General features: G+C 46.2%; 1 protein-coding gene across 1 annotated transcript; it reads left to right on the top strand.

Moving 5' to 3' along the window:
- Window positions 1–1,909: 1,909 nt before the first annotated feature.
- LOC138771989 (TBC1 domain family member 24-like) lies at window positions 1,910–20,267 on the top strand. Its single transcript, XM_069952040.1, has 7 exons — window positions 1,910–1,976; window positions 9,118–10,144; window positions 11,196–11,354; window positions 16,571–16,634; window positions 17,598–17,696; window positions 19,158–19,470; window positions 19,607–20,267. Exons 2-7 carry the CDS (start codon window positions 9,120–9,122, stop codon window positions 19,750–19,752), a joined length of 1,806 nt encoding a protein of 601 aa, XP_069808141.1. The 5' UTR covers window positions 1,910–1,976; window positions 9,118–9,119; the 3' UTR covers window positions 19,753–20,267.
- Window positions 20,268–20,778: the final 511 nt, after the last annotated feature.

Below are 20,778 nucleotides of genomic sequence, written 5' to 3'. Positions count from 1 at the left end.
CAGTGGGCAATGGAAGCCTAGGTACCTGCCAGCTCACTGCCATGGCTGCCGCCCGGGGTCCTGGCAGGGTTGCAGCTTGATAACTTTGTATATAACTTTATTAAATAATTTTTTTCTTGAACATTTTTAATGTTAATGTTTTAATGCTTTTCTTTCAAATCAACTGGTTTCAGAAAGTTATACAGATTTGTAATTTACTTCTATTAAAAAATCTTACATTTTCCAGTACTTACCAGCTGCTATATGTCCTGCAGGAAGTGGTGTATTCTCTCCAGTCTGACACAGTGCTCTCTGCTGCCGCCTCTGTCCATGTCAGGAACTGTCCAGAGCAGCAGCGAATCCCCATAGAAAACCTCTCCTGCTCTGGACAGTTCCTGACATGGACAGAGGTGGCAGCAGAGAGCACTGTGTCAGACTGGAGAGAATACACCACTTCCTGCAGGACATGTAGCAGCTGATAAGTACTGGAAGACGTTATATTTTTTAACAGAAGTAAATTACAAATCTCTGGCACTTGCTGGGATCAGTTGATTTGGCTGTGTAGGGAACTGCAGGGCAGCTTAAGTCATGGTCTCAGGACCAGTGCTTAGGCAGCCCTGCAGTTCCTGATACAGCCATTAGTGGCAGCAGAGGGGCTGCATCTTCTCCTACTGCTACTAGTCAATGTATAAATTTAAAAAAAGAATCAAGCAGTGTAGTTGCTGTATCTAAGCCTACCATGGATGCCACTAACATAGGCCATTGCTGGTTGTCCGGCTATGGTATGAACCGCTAAATCATGTATGAGCTGCTGTATATAAGCCTGTTTTGAGAGGCTGTATCTAAACCTGTTGTGTAGCATAATTTCATCTGAACTGCTGAACTGCTGTATCTAAACCTTTAAAGTGTCACTGTTGTTTCATATTTTTTTTGCAGAAATCAATAGTCCAGGCGATTTTAAGAAACGTTGTAATCGGGTTTATTAGCCAAATATGCCATTGTCTGCATTCAGAATTTCCCCAGCCCCCCCCCTCCCTCCCCTCTCTCTCATCCACTGCTCATTATCAGGAAATCTCGACTCTTTTAAATCAGTTGAGCCCAGTGTAACCTATGGAGAGGGGAGGGGGAGGAAGGAGATTAGTCACCAACAGAGAACAAAGGATTACATAGCAGGGCCTGTGTGAAAGCTGTTATTCAGAGGTCAGAGAGGTCAGTGCTGACTGTCAGAGGAGATAGCCAGTGATGTAGCTGTAAATTAACTCTTTGTTGTCCTGTTTTGGTGCCTCATCTCCCTCCACCCCTCCCCTCTCCATAGAGAACCATGAAGACAGGGGGGGAGAGCTTCAAACTGCTTTTTCATGATAAAAATGACATTTTCGGCTAATAAACCCAATTACAAAGTTTCTTAAAATCGCCTGTGCTATTGATTTCTGCAAAAACAAATTTAAACGACAGTGACACTTTAACATTATATACCTGTTCCCCCAACTAGTTGCACAACTACAACTCCCAGCATGCTCTGACAGCCTTCGGCTGTCAGAGCATGCTGGGAGTTGTAGTTGCGCATTAGCCAAGGAGCCACGTGTTGGGGGACAGTGCCCACAGGCACTTTGCAATCAATCTAACACCTATAGGTAGAGTTCCCCTTGAAATACCTTTGCGGCTCTGCTACATGTGACGCGTGGTGGTAACTCGCCCACCTATAAATAGCCCACCGCGGAGCAATAACTTTCCCCGTTTATAGAGGTGACTAATGTCTGTTGATGTTTCCTACGGGAGGAAATTTACTAAGTGTTTTGTCCTTGAAGTGATGGCTTCTCCCCCTCTCGGATCTGCTCCTCCATTATCTTCCAGCAGATCTACAGTAATAACACAAAACAAGGGGGAGGGGATTAGATACCTGCTCTTCATATTGTACAGGTGACAGCGTAGACATCATTGTAGCTGCTGCTGGTGACGGATCCTGGGCCTGGACTGGAGTCCTGGGATTACTTTAGGTGAGGATTATATACTATTCTCATTCATTTACATGGCATATCTCTTTAAGGTTTAAAGGGGTACTCTAGAGAGATTTTTTTTTTCCTTAAATCAACTGGTATCAAAAAGTTTTGTAAATTATTTCTATTTAAAAATCTCAAGTCTTCCTGTACTTATCAGCTGCTGTATGTCATGCAGGAAGTGGTGTATTCTTTCCAGTCTGACACAGTGCTCTCTGCTGCCCCCTATGTCCATGTCAGAGAGGTTTCTATGGGGATTTGCTACTGCACTGGACAGTTCCTTACATGGCCGCAGAGAGCACTGTGTCAGACTGGAAAGAATACACCACTTCAGGACATACAGCAGCTGATAAGTATGTAAATTACAAATCTTTTTTTTCCTCCGGATTACCCCTTTAATTGGGGCTAGGCTGTCCAGGCATGATGGGAATTGTAGTTTTGCAACAGCTGAGGGCCGTATGTGAATGGACGCCTGTATACAAGCTACAGCTTGCTTTTTTTAATCTGTCCTCCCACAATTCCATGCTGTGCACCATAGTAAGTCAGGGCCATGCACCTTAGTACGTCAGGGTCGCGCATCGTAGTAAGTCAGGATTGTGCACCTTAGTACGTCAGGGTCGCGCATTGTAGTAAGTCAGGGCCGTGCACCATAGTAAGTCAGGGCCGTGCACCTTATTACGTCAGGGTCGTGCATCGTAGTAAGTCAGGGCCGTGCACCTTAGTACGTCAGGGTCGCGCATCGTAGTAAGTCAGGGCCGTGCACCTTAGTACGTCAGGATTGTGCACCTTAGTACGTCAGGGTTGTTCACCATAGTAAGTCAGGGCCGTGCACCTTAGTACGTCAGGGTCGCGCACCGTAGTAAGTCAGGATTGTGCACCTTAGTACGTCATGGTCGCGCACCGTAGTAAGTCAGGGCTGTGCACCTTAGTACGTCAGGGTTGTTCACCATAGTAAGTCAGGGCCGTGCACCATAGTAAGTCAGGATTGTGCACCAGGGGCGGATTAAGGATACCATGGGCCCCGGGCGGTTCAGAAATTGTGGGCCCCCTGCTAACTATGCCCCCTCTAGCCCTGTCCCCACTCCACTAAGCTCCGCCATACAGGAGACTGCTGCTGCTGTCTATGGGACACTTCAGCTGATAATGACAAGGACTCACAGGAGGCGGCTTCTCTCCATGAGTGACGTTTTGCTAAATCAAAGTTGTTCTCTGTTCCTTTTCCTCTCCATCTGGCTCCGGCCATCATGAAGACTTCGCCGGCCGTGACTCGTCACCACAGAATCTGCCAGACAGACATTTTAGACTCTTCACTGCAGCAGCATCCTCATCTCTATACAAAGTCCCCATCTGCTTCACACAGGAACCGTGCTCCCTCTGTGTAGCATCCCCCATATATATATATATATATATATATATACCCCCCTCTGTAGCATCCCCTCCATATATATATATATATATATATATATACCCCCCTGTAGCATCCCCCATATATATACTCCCCTCTGTAGCATCCCCTCCATATATATATATACCCCCCTGTAGCATCCCCTCCATATATATACCCCCCTCTGTAGCATCCCCCATATATATACCCCCCTCTGTAGCATCCCCCATATATATACTCCCCTCTGTAGCATCCCCCATATATATACCCCCCTCTGTAGCATCCCCTCCATATATATACCCCCCTATGTAGCATCCCCTCCATATATATACCCCCCTCTGTAGCATCCCCTCCATATATATATATATATATATATATATACCCCCCCTGTAGCATCCCCTCCATATATATACCCCCCTATGTAGCATCCCCTCTATATATATATATATATATATATACCCCCCGCTGTAGCATCCCCTCCATATATATATATATACCCCCCTGTAGCATCCCCTCCATATATATACCCCCCTATGTAGCATCCCCTCCATATATATATATATACCCCCCCCTGTAGCATCCCCTCCATATATATACCCCCCCGTAGCATCCCCTCCATATATATACCCCCCTCTGTAGCATCCCCTCCATATATATATATATATATATATATATATATATATATACACCCCTCTGTAGCATCCCCTCCATATATATATATATATATATATATATATATATACCCCCCTATGTAGCATCCCCTCCATATATATATATATATATATATATATATACCACCCTCTGTAGCATCCCCTCCATATATATATATATATATATATATATACACCCCTCTGTAGCATCCCCTCCATATATATACCCCCCTATGTAGCATCCCCTACATATATATATATATATATATATATATACCACTTTCTGTAGCATCCCCTCCATATATATACCCCCCTCTGTAGCATCCCCTCCATATATATATATATATATATATATATACAGTGGTACCTCGGTTTTCGAACATAATTGGTTCTGGAAGGCTGTTCCATAACCGAGCAGTTCGAAAACCGAGCTGTAAGTTCCCATAGGGAACTCTTGGTGGGGAGAGACAGGAGGACAGCGCTGGGAGACGGCTTCTTTACAGCCTGTCCCCGCAGTGAGAGGCGGGAGCGGGCGGCTATTTAAACTTGCCGCCCTGCTCCTGCTCCTCTCAGCTGTGGGGGACACCCTGTAAAGAAGTGGGGAATCCCATCATTTTGATGGGATTCCCCACTTCTTTACAGGGTGTCCCCCGCAGCTGATTGGAGCAGGAGCACGGCGGCAAGTTTAAATAGCCGCCCGCTCCTGCCTCTCAGTGTTCCGAACACCTCTAACTGTCAGCTGAACATCAGTTCAGCTGACAGTTATCCCCCTGGTTTTGTTCGGATACCGAGCAATGTTCGGATACCGAGAAAAACTTCAGGGGGAAATTTAGTTCGAAAACCGAATTGTTCGAACACCGAGGTGTTCGGAAACCAAGGTTTTACTGTATATATATATATATATATCTGCAGTAGCTATGGTGAGTGCAATACCTTATCCAGACTTGTGCTGTTTGGGGGCAGCTTCCTCCGCCGGTGGTGCTGGCTGGGAGTTTTTTGGGGGGGCATTTTTGGGTCTGGTCCTGTGGCATGGGGGTTGCAGGGCCGTTCCATGGCCTCCCTTCCCTGCCCATGCACGCCTGCGGGGGTGGTGGTCACTGACTGGCACAGTGTGGACTTAGTGTAGGGACCCATGTGTATCAGATACCGGCACGAGGTACATGGGGCAGTGTGGCTTGATCAATTCACATACAGAATTCTGATGTTTTTTTATGCAGGCGAGAGGTACTAGTGTCAGCCATAGGTGTGAGGTGCAGCGCTCTTTTTCTTCCCTGAACCATATATATATATATACCCCCCTCTGTAGCATCCCCTCCATATATATAGCCCCCTCTGTAGCATCCCCTCCATATATATATATATATATATATATATATATATATATATATATACACTCACCGGGCACTTTATTAGGTATACCATGCTAGTAACGGGTGGTCTTCTGCTGCTGTAGCCCATCTGCCTCAAAGTTGGCCGTACTGTGCGTTCCGAGATGCTCTTCTGCCTACCTTGGTTGTAACGGTTGGCTATTTGAGTCACTGTTGCCTTTCTATCAGCTCGAACCAGTCTACCCATTCTCCTCTGACCTCTGGCATCAACAAGGCATTTCCGCCCACAGAACTGCCGCTCACTGGATGTTTTTTCTTTTTCGGACCATTCTCTGTAAACCCTAGAGATGGTTGTGCGTGAAAATCCCAGTAGATCAGCAGTTTCTGAAATACTCAGACCAGCCCTTCTGGCACCAACAACCATGCCACGTTCAAAGGTACTCAAATCACCTTTCTTCCCCATACTGATGCTCGGTTTGAACTGCAGGAGATTGTCTTGACCATGTCTACATGCCTAAATGCACCGAGTTGCCGCCATGTGATTGGCTGATTAGAAATTAAGTGGTAACGTGCAGTTGGACAGGTGTACCTAATAAAGTGGCCGGTGAGTGTATAGCCCCCTCTGTAGCATCCCCTCCATAAATAGCCCCCTCAGTAGCATCCCCTCCATAGCCCCCTCTGTGCAGAATCACCGCCCTTAGCCCCCTCCGGGCCCCGGGCGGTTGCCCAGATTGCCCTCATTATAATCCGCCTCTGCCGTGCACCATATTAAGTCAAGGCCGTGCACCATAATAATTCAGGGTCATTCACCATAGTAAGTAAGGGCTGTGTAACATAGTAAGCCAGGGCCTTTCATCATAGTAAGACAGGGTCGTTCACCATAGTATGTCAGGGTCGTTCATCATAGTAAGTCAGGGCCGTGCACTATAGTAATTCAGGGTCATTCACCATAGTAAGTAAGGGCTGTGTACCATAGTAAGTCAGGGCCTTTCATCATAGTAATTCAGGGTCGTTCACTAAAGTAAGTCAGGGTCATTCACCTTAGTAATTCAGGTTCGTTAACCATAGTAAGTGAGGGCCGTGTACTATAGTAAGACAGGGTCATTCACCATAGTAAGTCAGGGCCGTGCACCATAGTAAGTAAGGGTCGTGCATAAAAGTAAGTCAGGGCCGTTCACCATAGTAAGTCAGGGTTATTCACCTTAGTAATTCAGGTTCGTTAACCATAGTAAGTCAGGGCCGTGCACTATAGTAAGACAGGGTCATTCACCATAGTAAGTCAGGGCCGTGCACCATAGTAAGTCAGGGCCGTTCACCATAGTAAGTCAGGGCCGTTCACCATAGTAAGTCAGGGTCATTCACCATAGTAAGTCAGGGCCGTTCACCATAGTAAGTCAGGGCCATTCACCATAGTAAGTCAGGACCGTGCACCATAGTCAGGGTCATTCACCATAGTAAGTCAGGGCCGTTCACCATAGTAAGTCAGGGTCGTTCACCATAGTAAGTCAGGACCGTGCACCATAGTCAGGGTCATTCACCATAGTAAGTCAGGGCCGTTCACCATAGTAAGTCAGGGCCGTTCACCATAGTAAGTCAGGGTCATTCACCATAGTAAGTCAGGGCCGTTCACCATAATAAGTCAGGGCCATGCACCATAGTAAGTCAGGACCGTGCACCATAGTCAGGGACACATCTCCTGAACATTTCCTATAAGATCTGTATCTGCCCTTGAAGGGGATTTGGTGACTTCTCACTCACTTCTAAACGTCATTAGTTTGTTTGACAAACAGAGGAGTAGTAATAAGTAGTGATAAGATCGGCAGGAGAAGTGGGTCATGTTATCTGTCATCCCAATCTGAACTACCTGAACTCGCCATCCCAGATCGCCCCCTACAGGTCACACTCACCGGTGGCTCTCAACCAACTTAGAATGCATGTATGCTCATCTGAGCTGAGCGTGCACTCAACATTCTCCACTATCTCACTTAGGGTTGTTATAGCGTTGTTATTTCTTTACTGTCTGGCACTATTATATGGGCACTATATAGTGGTATTATTTATTCCTCATATAGCATTGTTTTTTCTTTACTGTCTGGCACTATTATATGGGCACTATATAGTGGTATTATTTATTTATCATGTAGCATTGTTATTTCTTTACTGTTTGGCACTATTATATGGGCACTATATAGTGGTATTATTTATTTATCATGTAGCACTGTTATTTCTTTACTGTATGGAACTATTATATGGGCACTATATGGTGGCATTATTTATTCATCATATAGAAGTTACTTCTTTACTATTTGGCACTATTATCTGGGCACTATATGGTGGTATTATTTATTCATCATATAGCATTGTTATTTCTTTACTGTCAAGAACTATTATATGGGCACTATATGGTGGCATTATTTATTCATTATATAGCACAGTTACTTCTTTACTGTTTGGCAATATTATATGAGCGCTAACTAGTGGTATTATTTATTCATCATGTAGCACTGTTATTTCTTTACTGTTTGGCACTATTATATGGGCACTATATAGTGTTATTATTTAGTCAGTACATAGCTCTGTTATTTCTGCATTGTTTGGCACTATTATACTGTATGTGGACTATATGGCAGCATTATATGGGCACTATATGATGGTATTATTTAGTCACTGCATGTAACTATTACTGGCGTTGTATTATGTATAATGTAACAAAATGCCTGAGGGCCTGAACATGTCTGCCCAGAGGCGTCAACACGTGTGCTGACCTGTCCCTGTGCACAAAAACACCCAAAAAGTATCAACATAGAAAGAAAAACTAGAATAAAATGTGACCTCATTGTGACTATAAACAGCAACACCTATGGTACGTGGCTTGTTTACTGCTGTGGGGATGAGGTGGTAATGGCTGCAGGGTCACTGGGGTCACACCCTGCGCACAGATTGTCAGAAAAACTGTTGGTTTTTTTTGTGTTTTTAGTGCGTTTTTTATGTGTCTACATGTTTTATTACATTTATATTGGTACAGGCAATGCTTTTGGTGGCTATTTTGCGCTTCTTTAGTGAGTGACTTGAACCATCTAGTACAGCCTTCAAGCTGCCCATACACAACAGATACAGTAAGTGTCAGCCGAACATGATGGTCGTTGTCATGACGGGCCAACCATGCATTGTGTAGGGTGACCTCCATGGTTGGACGGGGACTAAAAAGCAGCCCTGGCACATAAATCACCCTTCCAGCCCACATAAAATATCCCCCCCCCCATAAATTTAAAAAAAAAAAAAAAAAAAAAAGAACACTTATAGTTAAAGGCATAGGCACAGTGACAGCCGAAGAATCCACTGGGGGAAAAGCCAGGGGCTAATGCCACCTTGTCCCCCCCACCCCATCATTAGGGAGCAAACAAGGTCAGCCAAGACTAACCCATCTGGCATTTGCCAGAGATGCCAGATGGCCAGTCCAGCCCTGGTGACCTATTATCTCCCTCCAATGACTCGAGCATGACTGATTCTTTTGTTCTCAGGGAAAAAAGTCTTTGCTAGTAAAAACTACTTTGACCCCTCTCGTCATTGAGCATGCCTGTATGGGGGGGAATCGGGATGTAGCCACCATATGCATATGGCCAGTTTAAGTTGCGAGATAAGGTCGGTTACGATGAAGGAATTAAGAAATGTTTCATCATAGGGGATGGTTCTCGGGGAGCTCCAATTCGTGCCCCTATATAAGGTCTTATAGTAGGAACCACCCATCAACCACCTAACGTCTTCTCCTTCTTTCCCAGAGATGAGCATTTCCTGTGGGCCCCCGGTGATCATCACACCGGACGCCGATGTCTGGGAAATCGACACCGACTCCTACGTGGACTGCGGCCACTTTGTAGACTGGGACCAATTCCCATCTAATACTGGATCAAAGAAGACCACCCATGTAGAGATCCCTCAATCACAGAAGGACCTGAAGAAGATGGCCAGAGACGGAACCTGGGGTGTGAACCGAGCCGTGCGGTCACAAGCCTACAACCAGATCATCAAAAACATCAACTCTAAGATATTTACACCCAACGCCTCTGTGTATCACGATGTATCCGAACGACTATTTGGGCAGGGTGGACTCAGTGATCACCCCTTGCCAGAATTCGTGGACGGGTGCCTCATGCCCATGTACTGCCTCAATGTGCGAGGTGAAACTGCTGTGAAGAAGATCCTCATATGCATCGGCAACCAGTATCCGGACATCACCTATAGTCCGGCGTTGCCCGCTGTGGTGGCCCTCTTGATGCATTTCAGTGAAGATGAAGCAGAGTGTTTCGAGAGGGCTTGCCGCCTTATATCTTGCACCGAACCCCATAAGACTTATATCGAACAAAGCTTCTTGTCCTACGAAGCTTCTAGCATGACGTTTGGTGACTTGGCCAAAAAGTATTGCCATGCCACCCATAAGTTCATTACCACCCACTGCGAAAACTCATTGGAGGTCTTCTCCGATTGGTTGATGTGGATCTTCGGAGACTTGCCCTTCGATTACGTCATCAGGGTCTTTGACGTCTTCCTTCTGGAGGGCGACAAGGTGCTATACCGGGTGGCGCTGGCCTTGCTCAAGCAGTACAAACTCCACACAGAGTATGAGGGCCAGGACATTAAGTATGACATCCAGGGGTTTGTCAAGAACATCTCCAGCCATGTCTGTGTGGAGAAGCTCTTGGAGAAAGCCTTTAGCATTCGGCTTTTCTCCCACAAGGAGATCTGGCTCCTCCACATGGCCAACAGAAAGGCTTTGTCCCAGAGTGGCATCACCGTAATGCAACCAAGGTGAGTGGATACTTAAAGGGGTATTCCACTCAAACATAACTTTTGATATGTTGTTGCCCATGGTGAGACTAACAGTTAATTCCATACTTGTTATTATCTATTCAGTCTTCTTCCCCTAGTTCTCAGCTGCTGCTTTCTGCGGAAAACACAAAAATCTGTGTGTGAGCTTTTCTCTCTGCCTCCCCCTCCTCCGTCCCCCTCCCTTCTGAGACGGCTGATGTAAACAAGTCACTGACAGGCTTTATCTGCAACATTGTAGCTTCTTTGTAATGCTGGGAGGAATAATCACAGTGAGGTCATCAGCAACTTGACCTCAGATTACCGCTCCGAGCATTACAAAGAAACTACAAAGTTGCAGAAAAAGCCTGCCAGTGACTTATTTACATCAGCTGTCTCAGAAGGGAGGGGGGAGATGGAGAGAAAAGCTCACACACAGATTTTTGTGTTTTCAGCAGAAAGCAGCAGCTGAGAACTGGAGGAAGGAGACTGAATAGATAATAACAAGTATGGAAGGAATTGTTAGTCTCACCATGGGCAGCAACATATCAAGGCTGGTTTCACACTACGTATATTTCAGTCAGTATTGTGGTCCTCATATTGCAACCAAAACCAGGAGTGGATTAAAAACACAGAAAGGATCTGTTCACACAATGTTGAAATTGAGTGGATGGCCACCATTTAATGGCAAATATTTGGTGTTATTTTAAAACAACGGCTGTTATATTGAAATAATGGCCGTTATTTACTGTTATATGGCGGCCATCCACTCAATTTCAACATTGTGTGAACAGAGCCTTTCTGTGTTTTTAATCCACTCCTGGTTTTGGTTGCAATATGAGGACCACAATACTGACTGAAATATACGTAGTGTGAACCCAGCCAAAAGTTATCTAAATTCTAGCAGAATAGCTTTGAAGGTCCTCATAGATGCCAATGGTTGTATGTGGATCTGTATGTATCGTGGCTTGTATGGTGGTTAGGTGGAGACGCCCAAAGAGTCTCTTATACCGTATTGATGTCATATCGATTACGTGGTCCTGTTCCCTTGCAGACAACCAGCTCACATGGCCGTAGATATCACCAGCTTCTCATCGGAAATCATAACGGCCCATGAAATGAGGATGGTGTGGTCGTGGATCCCTGAACGCTTCTCCCTGTACTCCCCGGTTCTGCTCTTCTCCACCCTGGAGCACGGCTATAGTCTGCAGAGGTAATGGCACCAATCACCCCTGTATACAGGGGATGTAAGTTAGCTCTCCTACAGAAGGAAAAGAGCGCCACCTATTGGAATTAGCTTAGACCCTTAGAGAAGCTTGAAGCCTGATGTACACCCACTGACTTACACAAGAAGTGACTGGGTCGCTGGGTCCCCCCAATAATAGGCTTTGTACAGTGACTTATAATCCGCACCCCGCCGTTTTTCTCCAGGCCCCCTAGTTTACAGATACAAGAAAAAGCAATTTAATGCCTGAGTTCCCTTTACTGAGTGGCTTGTATAACGTTCAGCTAATCTATGGCCGCTCTTCAGCCGCGAGTCCAGAAAATACATTTATCAGTGCCAGGGATTAGGAAAGAACATTGCAATGACAACAGGGCGGAACAATGTATTTTTACATGGGCGGCTGTGGTTGTGTAACCCAAGGTGACGTCTTTACCTCTGATATCTATGGTAAGCGCTGTGAGTGGGAGGATAGCCTAAAACGGCTCCCTGTGAAGATGAAGTGATAGCCAGGGCTGTGCAGACTGGGTGCGGTATTGGTTACAAAGTGCTATACATGATAGGGGTCCATACAGGCAGGGGCGATCTTGGCATTTCTGGGGCCCCAAGCAAAGTTATGTCTGGGGCCCCCCCCTCGACACGCGTTCCAAAACAATAGACCGCTGTGTGTTGCCCCCAGTAGTATATACCCCTTGTGCGCTACCGCCAGTAATATATACTCCTTGTGTGCCACCCCAATAGTATATACCCCTTGTGTCCTGCCCCCAGTAGTATTTACCCCTTGTTTGCTTCCCCCAGTAGTATATAGACCCCTTTGTGTCCCCCCAGTTATATTTAGCCCCCCCGTGTGCTCCCCCAGAAGTATATAGACCTCCTGTTTGCTGCCCCAGTTTTATATAGACCCCCTGTGTGCTGCCCCGAGTTGTATATACCCCCTGTGTGCTCCCCCACTAGTATATAGGCCCTCTGTGTGCTCCCTCAGGGGTATTTAGCCCCCCTGTGTGCTCCCCCACTTGGATATAGACCTCCTGTGTGCTCCCCAACTTGGATATAGACCCCTGTGTGCTCCTCCAGTAGTATATAAACCCCCTGAGTGGTTCCCCCAGTAGTATATAGACCCCCTGTGTGCCCCACCAGTATTATATAGACCCCTTGTGTGCTGCCCCAGTAGTATACAGACCCCTGTGTGCTCCCCCAGTTATATATAGACCACCTGTGTGCCTCACAAGTAGTATTTACACCCCCTGTATGTTCCCCCAGTAGTATATAGACCCCCTGTGTGCCCCACCAGTAGTATATAGACCCCTGTGTGCTCCTCCAGTAGTATATAGCCCCCCTGTGTGCTCCCCCACTTGGATATAGACCTCCTGTGTGCTCTCCAACTTGTATATAAACCCCATTCTGCTGCCCCAAGTAGTATATAGACCCCTGTGTGCTGCCCCCAGTAGTATATAGACCCCTCTGTGAAGCCCCAGTAGTCTATAGCCCCCCTGTGTGCTCCCCCTGTTATATAGCCCCCTGTGTGCTCCCCCCATTTATATAGCCCCCCCGATGTGCGCTCCCCCAGTTTAACAGACCCCTGTGTGCTCCCCCTCCAATATAGTATATAACATAATAAAACAAACACTTATACTCACCTGGGTCCGGGCGTCTCCTCTTCTCTTCACTCTTGTGGCCGGAGGAAGGGTTTTCCCTGCTATCACAAGAGGCTGCACTCCCCTTGTCCTGGCACTGATGCTCCAGTGATGTCACTAGAGCGCCGTCACCACAAGGACAAAGCTGCCACTTGTGACCGCAGGGAAAACCCTTCCTGCGGCCACAAGAGTGACTGACAGGAAAGGACCCAATGTCTCCCGCCCTGTCAGTGCTGCTGCATGTAACTATGAGCGCTCATTACGAGTGCTCATAGTTAAAGTTCAGATGGCAGCAGTGAGCGGGGCAGCGGCCCTCTCCAGCGGTCTTGAGCACAAGAGCGGGGCGTGGGGCCCCCCTGGATGTTGGGGGCCCCAAGCGATCGCTTGGGGTGCTTGGTGCCAAAGACCGCCACTGCATACAGGAGACTGGGTGCGGTATACAGTGCTATACATGATAGGGGTCCATACAGCAGACTGGGTGCGGTATACAGTGCTATACATGATAGGGGTCCATACAGCAGAGTGGGTGCCGTATACAGTGCTATACATGATAGGGGTCCATACAGAAGACTGGGTGGGGTATACAGCGTTATACATGATATGGGTCCATACAGGAGACTGGGTGCGGTATACAGTGCTATACACAATGGGGGTCCATACAGGAGACTGGGTGCGGTATACAGTGCTACACATGATGGGGGTCCATACAGGAGAGTGGGTGCGGTATACCGTGCTATACATAATAGGGGTCCATACAGGAGACTGGGTGTGGTATACAGTGCTATACTTGATAGGGGTCCATACAGCAGACTGGGTGCGGTATACAGTGCTATACATGATAGGGGTCCATACAGCAGACTGGGTGCGGTATACAGTGCTATACATGATAGGGGTCCATACAGGAGACTGGGTGCGGTATACCGTGCTATACATGATAGGGGTCCATACAGGAGACTGGGTGCGGTATACAATGCTATACATGATAGGGGGCCATACAGGAGACTGGGTGCCGTATATAGTGATATACATGGTAGGGGTCCATACAGGAGACTGGGTGCGGTATACAGTGCTATACATGATAGGGGGTCCATACAGGAGACTGGGTGCGGTATACAGTGCTATACATGATAGGGGTCCATACAGGAGACTGGGTGCGGTATACAGTGCTATACATGATAGGGGTCCATACAGGAGACTGGGTGCGGTATACAGTGCTATACATGATAGGGGGTCCATACAGGAGACTGGGTGCGGTATACAGTGCTATACACGATAGGGGTCCATACAGGAGACTGGGTGCGGTATACAGTGCTATACATGATAGGGGTCCATACAGGAGAGTGGGTGCCGTATACAGTGCTATACATGATAGGGGTCCATACAGCAGACTGGGTGCGGTATACAGTGCTATACATGATAGGGGTCCATACAGGAGACTGGGTGCGGTATACAGTGCTATACATGATAGGGGTCCATACAGCAGAGTGGGTGCCGTATACAGTGCTATACATGATAGGGGTCCATACAGGAGACTGGGTGCGGAACACAGTGCTATACATGATAGGGGTCCATACAGGAGACTGGGTGCGGTATACAGTGCTATACATGATAGGGGTCCATACAGGAGACTGGGTGCGGTATACAGTGCTATACATGATAGGGGTCCATACAGGAGACTGGGTGCCGTATATAGTGATATACATGGTAGGGGTCCATACAGGAGACTGGGTGCGGTATACAGTGCTATACATGATAGGGGTCCATACAGCAGACTGGGTGCGGTATACAGTGCTATACATGATAGGGGTCCATACAGCAGACTGGGTGCGGTATACAGTGCTATACATGATAGGGGTCCATACAGCAGACTGGGTGCGGTATACAGTGCTATACATGATAGGGGTCCATACAGGAGACTGGGTGCGGTATACAGTGCTATACATGATAGGGGTCCATACAGGAGACTGGGTGCAGTATACAGTGCTATACATGATAGGGGTCCATACAGGAGACTGGGTGCGGTATACAGTGCTATACATGATAGGGGTCCATACAGCAGACTGGGTGCGGTATACAGTGCTATACATGATAGGGGTCCATACAGGAGACTGGGTGCGGTATACAGTGCTATACATGATAGGGGACCATACAGGAGACTGGGTGCGGTATACAGTGCTATACATGATAGGGGTCCATACAGGAGACTGGGTGCGGTATACAGTGCTATACATGATAGGGGACCATACAGGAGACTGGGTGCCGTATACAGTGCTATACATGATAGGGGGCCATACAGGAGACTGGGTGCCGTATACAGTGCTATACATGATAGGGGGCCATACAGCAGACTGGGTGCGGTATACAGTGCTATACATGATAGGGGTCCATACCGGAGACTGGGTGCGGTATACAGTGCTATACATGATAGGGGTCTATACAGCAGAGTGGGTGCCGTATACAGTGCTATACATGATAGGGGTCCATACAGCAGACTGGGTGCGGTATACAGTGCTATACATGATAGGGGTCCATACAGGAGACTGGGTGCGGTATACACTGCTATACATGATAGGGGTCCATACAGGGGTAGTTCACCATTTTTTTTTCTTTTGAATTAACTGGTGGCAGAAAGTTATATAGAATTGTAATTGACTTCTATTAAAAAATCTCCAGTCTTCCAGGACTTATCAGCTGCTGTATGTCCTGCATGAAGTGGTGTATTCTCCAGTCTGACACAGAGCTCTCCGCTGCCACCTCGGTCCATGTCAGGAACTGTCCAGAGCAGCAGCAAATCCCCATAGAAAACCTCTCCTGTTCTCCATACTGGAAAGAATACACCAAGAAAGAATCAACAAAAACCAGCAACACGTAGTAATAATATACAGTATCAGACAATGAGGGAGGGTGCGATTCCTCCTCGCCTTTCAGAATGGGAAGTGGAGCTAAGCGTTCTACTTGTCCTCTGCAGTTTGATGTTTCTCCTCCAGGGGGCAGCACATACACTCCTATCGATCGCTCGCTTTCTTCTGAATTCCTAAGACGTCCTCTATCTTTCTAACAATTTATACAAAGCCGCTAAGGTCAAACCCTAAATAAAATAACCGAATAAATCGCCAAATTGCTTGTGTCTTTCGGAGACAATTGGGGATATGAGCCGCTAAAGGCTTTCTTTATAAAAGTTTCATGCTCCAAGGTGTTCAAAACTACCCAGAATCCCCTGCTACACGGAGAACCAGTGAGCAAAGCTGTGGGTTCTGCTTATAGTCATAGTGGGCAATACAGAACCTCACTGTACACCAGGGATGGGGAACCTGCTGCCCCCCCAGCTTCACAAAACTACAACTCCCATCATGCCCGGACAGTCAAAGCTATGAATATGGCTGACCAGGCATGATGGGAGTTGTAGTGTTGCTATAAGTGCTATAGATTCTGCATTTTCCGACTGCTTACCTTTGTTTTAGGAATGTGGAGGATCCCTTTAAGAAGGTTATATAGCAAGAAGCATATTTTGTCTCCTTTAAGGCGGCCATTTTGGGGGGATCCTGTATGTAACCAGATGTGATCTCTTTGCAGGTTTTATTCCCATTGTGAAGGGACGGAGCCCACGGTCCTGTTCATCAAGACGACCACAAACGAGGTGAGAAATGTCATTGTAGCATGTGACGTATAAGCTCAGGACAGGTGGGGGTGAACACGGTTTATATTCACTGACAGCAAGCCAAGGTCTTCAGATGGTGACAATTGATTAAAGGGGTATTCCAGAATTAGACACTTACCTTCTATGCAAAAGATGTGGAGATCCGGCTCATGAGAATGGGGGTCTGTGTGAATGTCCACCTACCTCCATTAGCCCTATAGAGAGGGGATAGAGTGGTAGCGAGCATGCTTAGCAGCTGCACCGTCCACACAGGGGGGCACAGGACCCCCCTTCTCATGATAGATACATGTCCAATAATGCCGCCAAAAACACAGGGGAGCACAGGACCCCCTTCTCATGATAGATACATGTCCAATAATGCCGCCAAAAAGACAGGGGAGCACAGGACCCCCCTTCTCATGATAGATACATTTTCAATAATGCCGCCAAAAAGAGAGGGGAGCACAGGACCCCCCTTCTCATGATAGATACAAGTCCAATAATGCCACCAAAAACACAGGGGAGCACAGGACCTTCCTTCTCATGATCAGTGGATACCCACCATCTCCACCAAACACACAGGGTGACACGGGACCCTCCCTTCTCCTGATAGGTGCATGCCCGCTAATTCGACCAAACATACAGGGGGACACAGGACCCCTCCCTTCTCCTGATAGGTGCATGCCCACTAATTCCACCAAACACACAGGGGGACACAGGACCCCTCCCTTCTCCTGATAGGTGCATGCCCACTAATTCCACCAAACACACAGGGGGACACAGGACCCCTCCCTTCTCCTGATAGGTGCATGCCCACTAATTCCACCAAACACACAGGGGGACACAGGACCCCTCCCTTCTCCTGATAGGTGCATGCCCACTAATTCCACCAAACACACAGGGGGACACATCACCTATCTTATCAATGTAAGATGAAGGCTCATCTGCCTCCTTCCTCCTCAGGTGTGTGGTGCCTACCTGTCCACAGACTGGAATGAACGGAGGAAATGCTGCGGGCAGGTGTCCTCATTTTTTGGAACCGGAGAATGCTTTGTGTTTTCTGTAAGTGACCGGTCATTTATTACACTACAGCAGCATTATAAGAGGAGCTGTGATATCAGTCACATATGATGTAATCTCTCTGGCAATTATATCAGTACTGGAGCGTTATAAAAGGATATTATCAGTCACATATGATGTAATAGGAGGTTATATCAGTGCTGGAGCGTTATAAGAGAAGCGGCTGATATCAGTCACATATGATGTAATAGGAGGTTATATCAGTGCTAGAGCATTATAAGAGAAGCGGCTGATATCAGTCACATCGGATGTAATAGGAGGTTATATCAGTACTGGAGCGTTATAAAAGGATGTTATCAGTCACATATGATGTAATAGGAGGTTATATCAGTGCTGGAGCGTTATAAGAGGAGCGGTTGATATCAGTCACATATGATGTAATGTCTCTGGTGATTATATCAGTACTGGCTTGTTATAAGAGCAGCGGCTGATATCAGTCACATCGAATGTAATGTCTCTGAAGGTTATATCATTACTGGAGCGTTATAAGAGGATGTTCTCAGTCATATATGATGTAATGTCTTGGGTTATATCAGTGTTTGAGCGTTATAAGAGAAGCGGCTGATATCAGTCACATATGATGTAATGTCTGGAGCGTTATAAAAGGAGCTGCTGATATCAGTCACATATGATGTAATGTCTGGAGGTTATATCAGTACTGGAGGCTGATATCAGTCACATATGATGTAATAGGAGGTTATATCAGTGCTGGAGCGTTATAAGAGGAGCGGCTGATATCAGTCACATAGGATGTAATATTTCTGGAGGTTATATCAGTACTGGAGCGTTATAAGAGGAGCGGCTGATATCAGTCATATATGATATAATATCTGGAGGTTATATCAGTACTGGAGTATTATAGGAGGCTGATATCAGTCACATATGATGTAATATCTAGACGTTATATCAGTATTGGAGTTTTATAGGAGGCTGATATCAGTCACATATGGTGTAATATCTCTGGAGGTTATATCAGTGGTGGAGCATTATAAGAGGAGTGGCTGATATCAGTCACATATGATATAATATCTGGAGGTTATATCAGTACTGGAGCGGTATAAGAGGAGTGGCTGATATCAGTCACATATGATGTAATATCTCTGGAGGTTATATCAGTACTGGAGTATTATAGGAGGCTGATATCAGTCACATATGATGTAATATCTCTGGAGGTTATATCAGTACTGGAGTATTATAGGAGGCTGATATCAGTCACATATGATATAATATCTGAAGGTTATATCAGTATTGGAGTTTTATAGGAGGCTGATATCAGTCACATATGATGTAATAGGAGGTTATATCAGTGCTGGAGCATTATAAGAGGAGCTGCTGTTATCAGTCACATATGATATAATATCTGAAGGTTATATTAGTACTGGAGCAATATAGGAGAGGAGTGTAGACGCCATTTACAGCAGTCTCCATCTCTTCCCCTTGCAGATTCGCCCGGACATGGAGCGGTACGAGTGGGTCGTAGTGAAGAAACCGGAGATGGTGAAGACCGCCCCGCCATCCCCACGCTCCAGACCCCGATCTTACTCTTTCGGTGCCCGACTTTCCCCGACCCTCAGACGCCGGTCGTCTACAATGTCCTCGGCCCCCTGTAGTCCCTCCCAGTCTGCAAACTTCCTGACCGTCCCGGGGGAAGGAAACCCCAGCCACCTATCCCCGTTCCTTTCCGTCCGACATTTCCAGCTGCCATCTAACACCGCCTCCATGTTTATGTGTGGGAACAGCCAAGGCATTATAATAGGTGAGATATGGCAGACATGAGATATATATATATACTGTATACTCAATGTATATTACACTTCAGTTCCTTCTCTCTGTAAAATCACCGCTTGTCAGTGAATGGAAACCTGACAGTATCGTGTGGTCTTTCGTTTCAGGGGGCGGCAGCGGACAAGCCTTGAGTATCGATGCTGATCTCTATAACGGGAGGACGGAGCACTGCGAAACGTTCGACAACCCGCCGCTGTGTGAAGAAAACTTTCATATACAACAGCTGGAAGTCTGGAGCTGCAAAAACTCCTAAATTTGCACCGAAAAAAAAATATATATATATGTTCATTTGGACACTAGGTGGCGACAGTGTGTAGGTGACCAGTTGCCTTGAGCGGTTGTATACTGTATGCCAGGGTTCTCCATATGGTGCAATCTATCTGCAGCGCCACCACAGGGGATAGTTAGAATGACACCAGTGAGTAACACCAGACGGGACAGGACAGGTCCTCCAGACTGAGAGACGCTTTTTATGTGTTTTTGTCAGCACTATTTTAAGATACATATATTGTATTGTGAGAAAGGGGGCAATTTTGGGGTGTTGGGGGTATTTTTTAGATGGTGTCTTACTGGTTTTCACCATGCAGTATAGTATGATATATATATAGATCTGAGTGCCGCAACTTTTTCTATTTTTCCAATGATATAGAAATGAAAGAAAGCAGCGATTCTCTCTTGTTTTTTTATATTATTATCATTCACCCTGCAGTCATTTTATAGACATTGTATGCTGGGTTGTTACTGATGACAATGCACAGAGCCAGCCATCTGTTGGGTTTTATTTGTACATAATAAAACATTTTGTACAGTGTACTATATTACTATATTATTCCATTTGGTTTTATGTTTTGTCTCACTGTGGGAGTCAGTACAATACACGCCTCCTATAGGTCACCAGCTGCTATAACAGCTCTGTCTATCCCCTTAGATGCCACAGTGTTCACTGACCACAGCATCTAAGTTGTGATTCGAGTTATCTCTAATTCCACCTAGGAATGAGCTTATAGGATCCGATGATCGCTTCTTATGAAACACATACCTTAAAGGAGAAGTCCGTTGAAAAGTTTTATTAAAGTATTGCATTGTCCCCCAAAAGTTATACAAATCACCAATATACACTTATCATGGGAAATGCTTATAAAGTGCGTTTTTCCCTGCACTTACTACTGCATCAAGGCTTCACTTCCTGGATAACATAGTTATGTCACTTCCTGGATAACATGGTGATGTCACTTCCTGGATAACATGGGGGTGTCACTTCCTGGATAACATGGTGATG

Source organism: Dendropsophus ebraccatus, chromosome 14 (assembly GCF_027789765.1).
Source record: "Dendropsophus ebraccatus isolate aDenEbr1 chromosome 14, aDenEbr1.pat, whole genome shotgun sequence".
Classification (NCBI taxonomy): domain Eukaryota; kingdom Metazoa; phylum Chordata; class Amphibia; order Anura; family Hylidae; genus Dendropsophus; species Dendropsophus ebraccatus.
This window is presented reverse-complemented; position numbering and strand designations above follow the sequence as displayed.

Excerpts from the sequence above, each read along its gene's own strand:
- LOC138771989 (XM_069952040.1), top strand. The coding sequence starts at position 9,120 with ATGAGCATTTCCTGTGGGCCCCCGGTGATCATCACACCGGACGCCGAT. Across the intron at positions 10,145-11,195 it reads ATCACCGTAATGCAACCAAG|ACAACCAGCTCACATGGCCG; the intron begins GTGAGTGGATAC and ends GTTCCCTTGCAG. Across the intron at positions 16,635-17,597 it reads TCAAGACGACCACAAACGAG|GTGTGTGGTGCCTACCTGTC; the intron begins GTGAGAAATGTC and ends CTTCCTCCTCAG.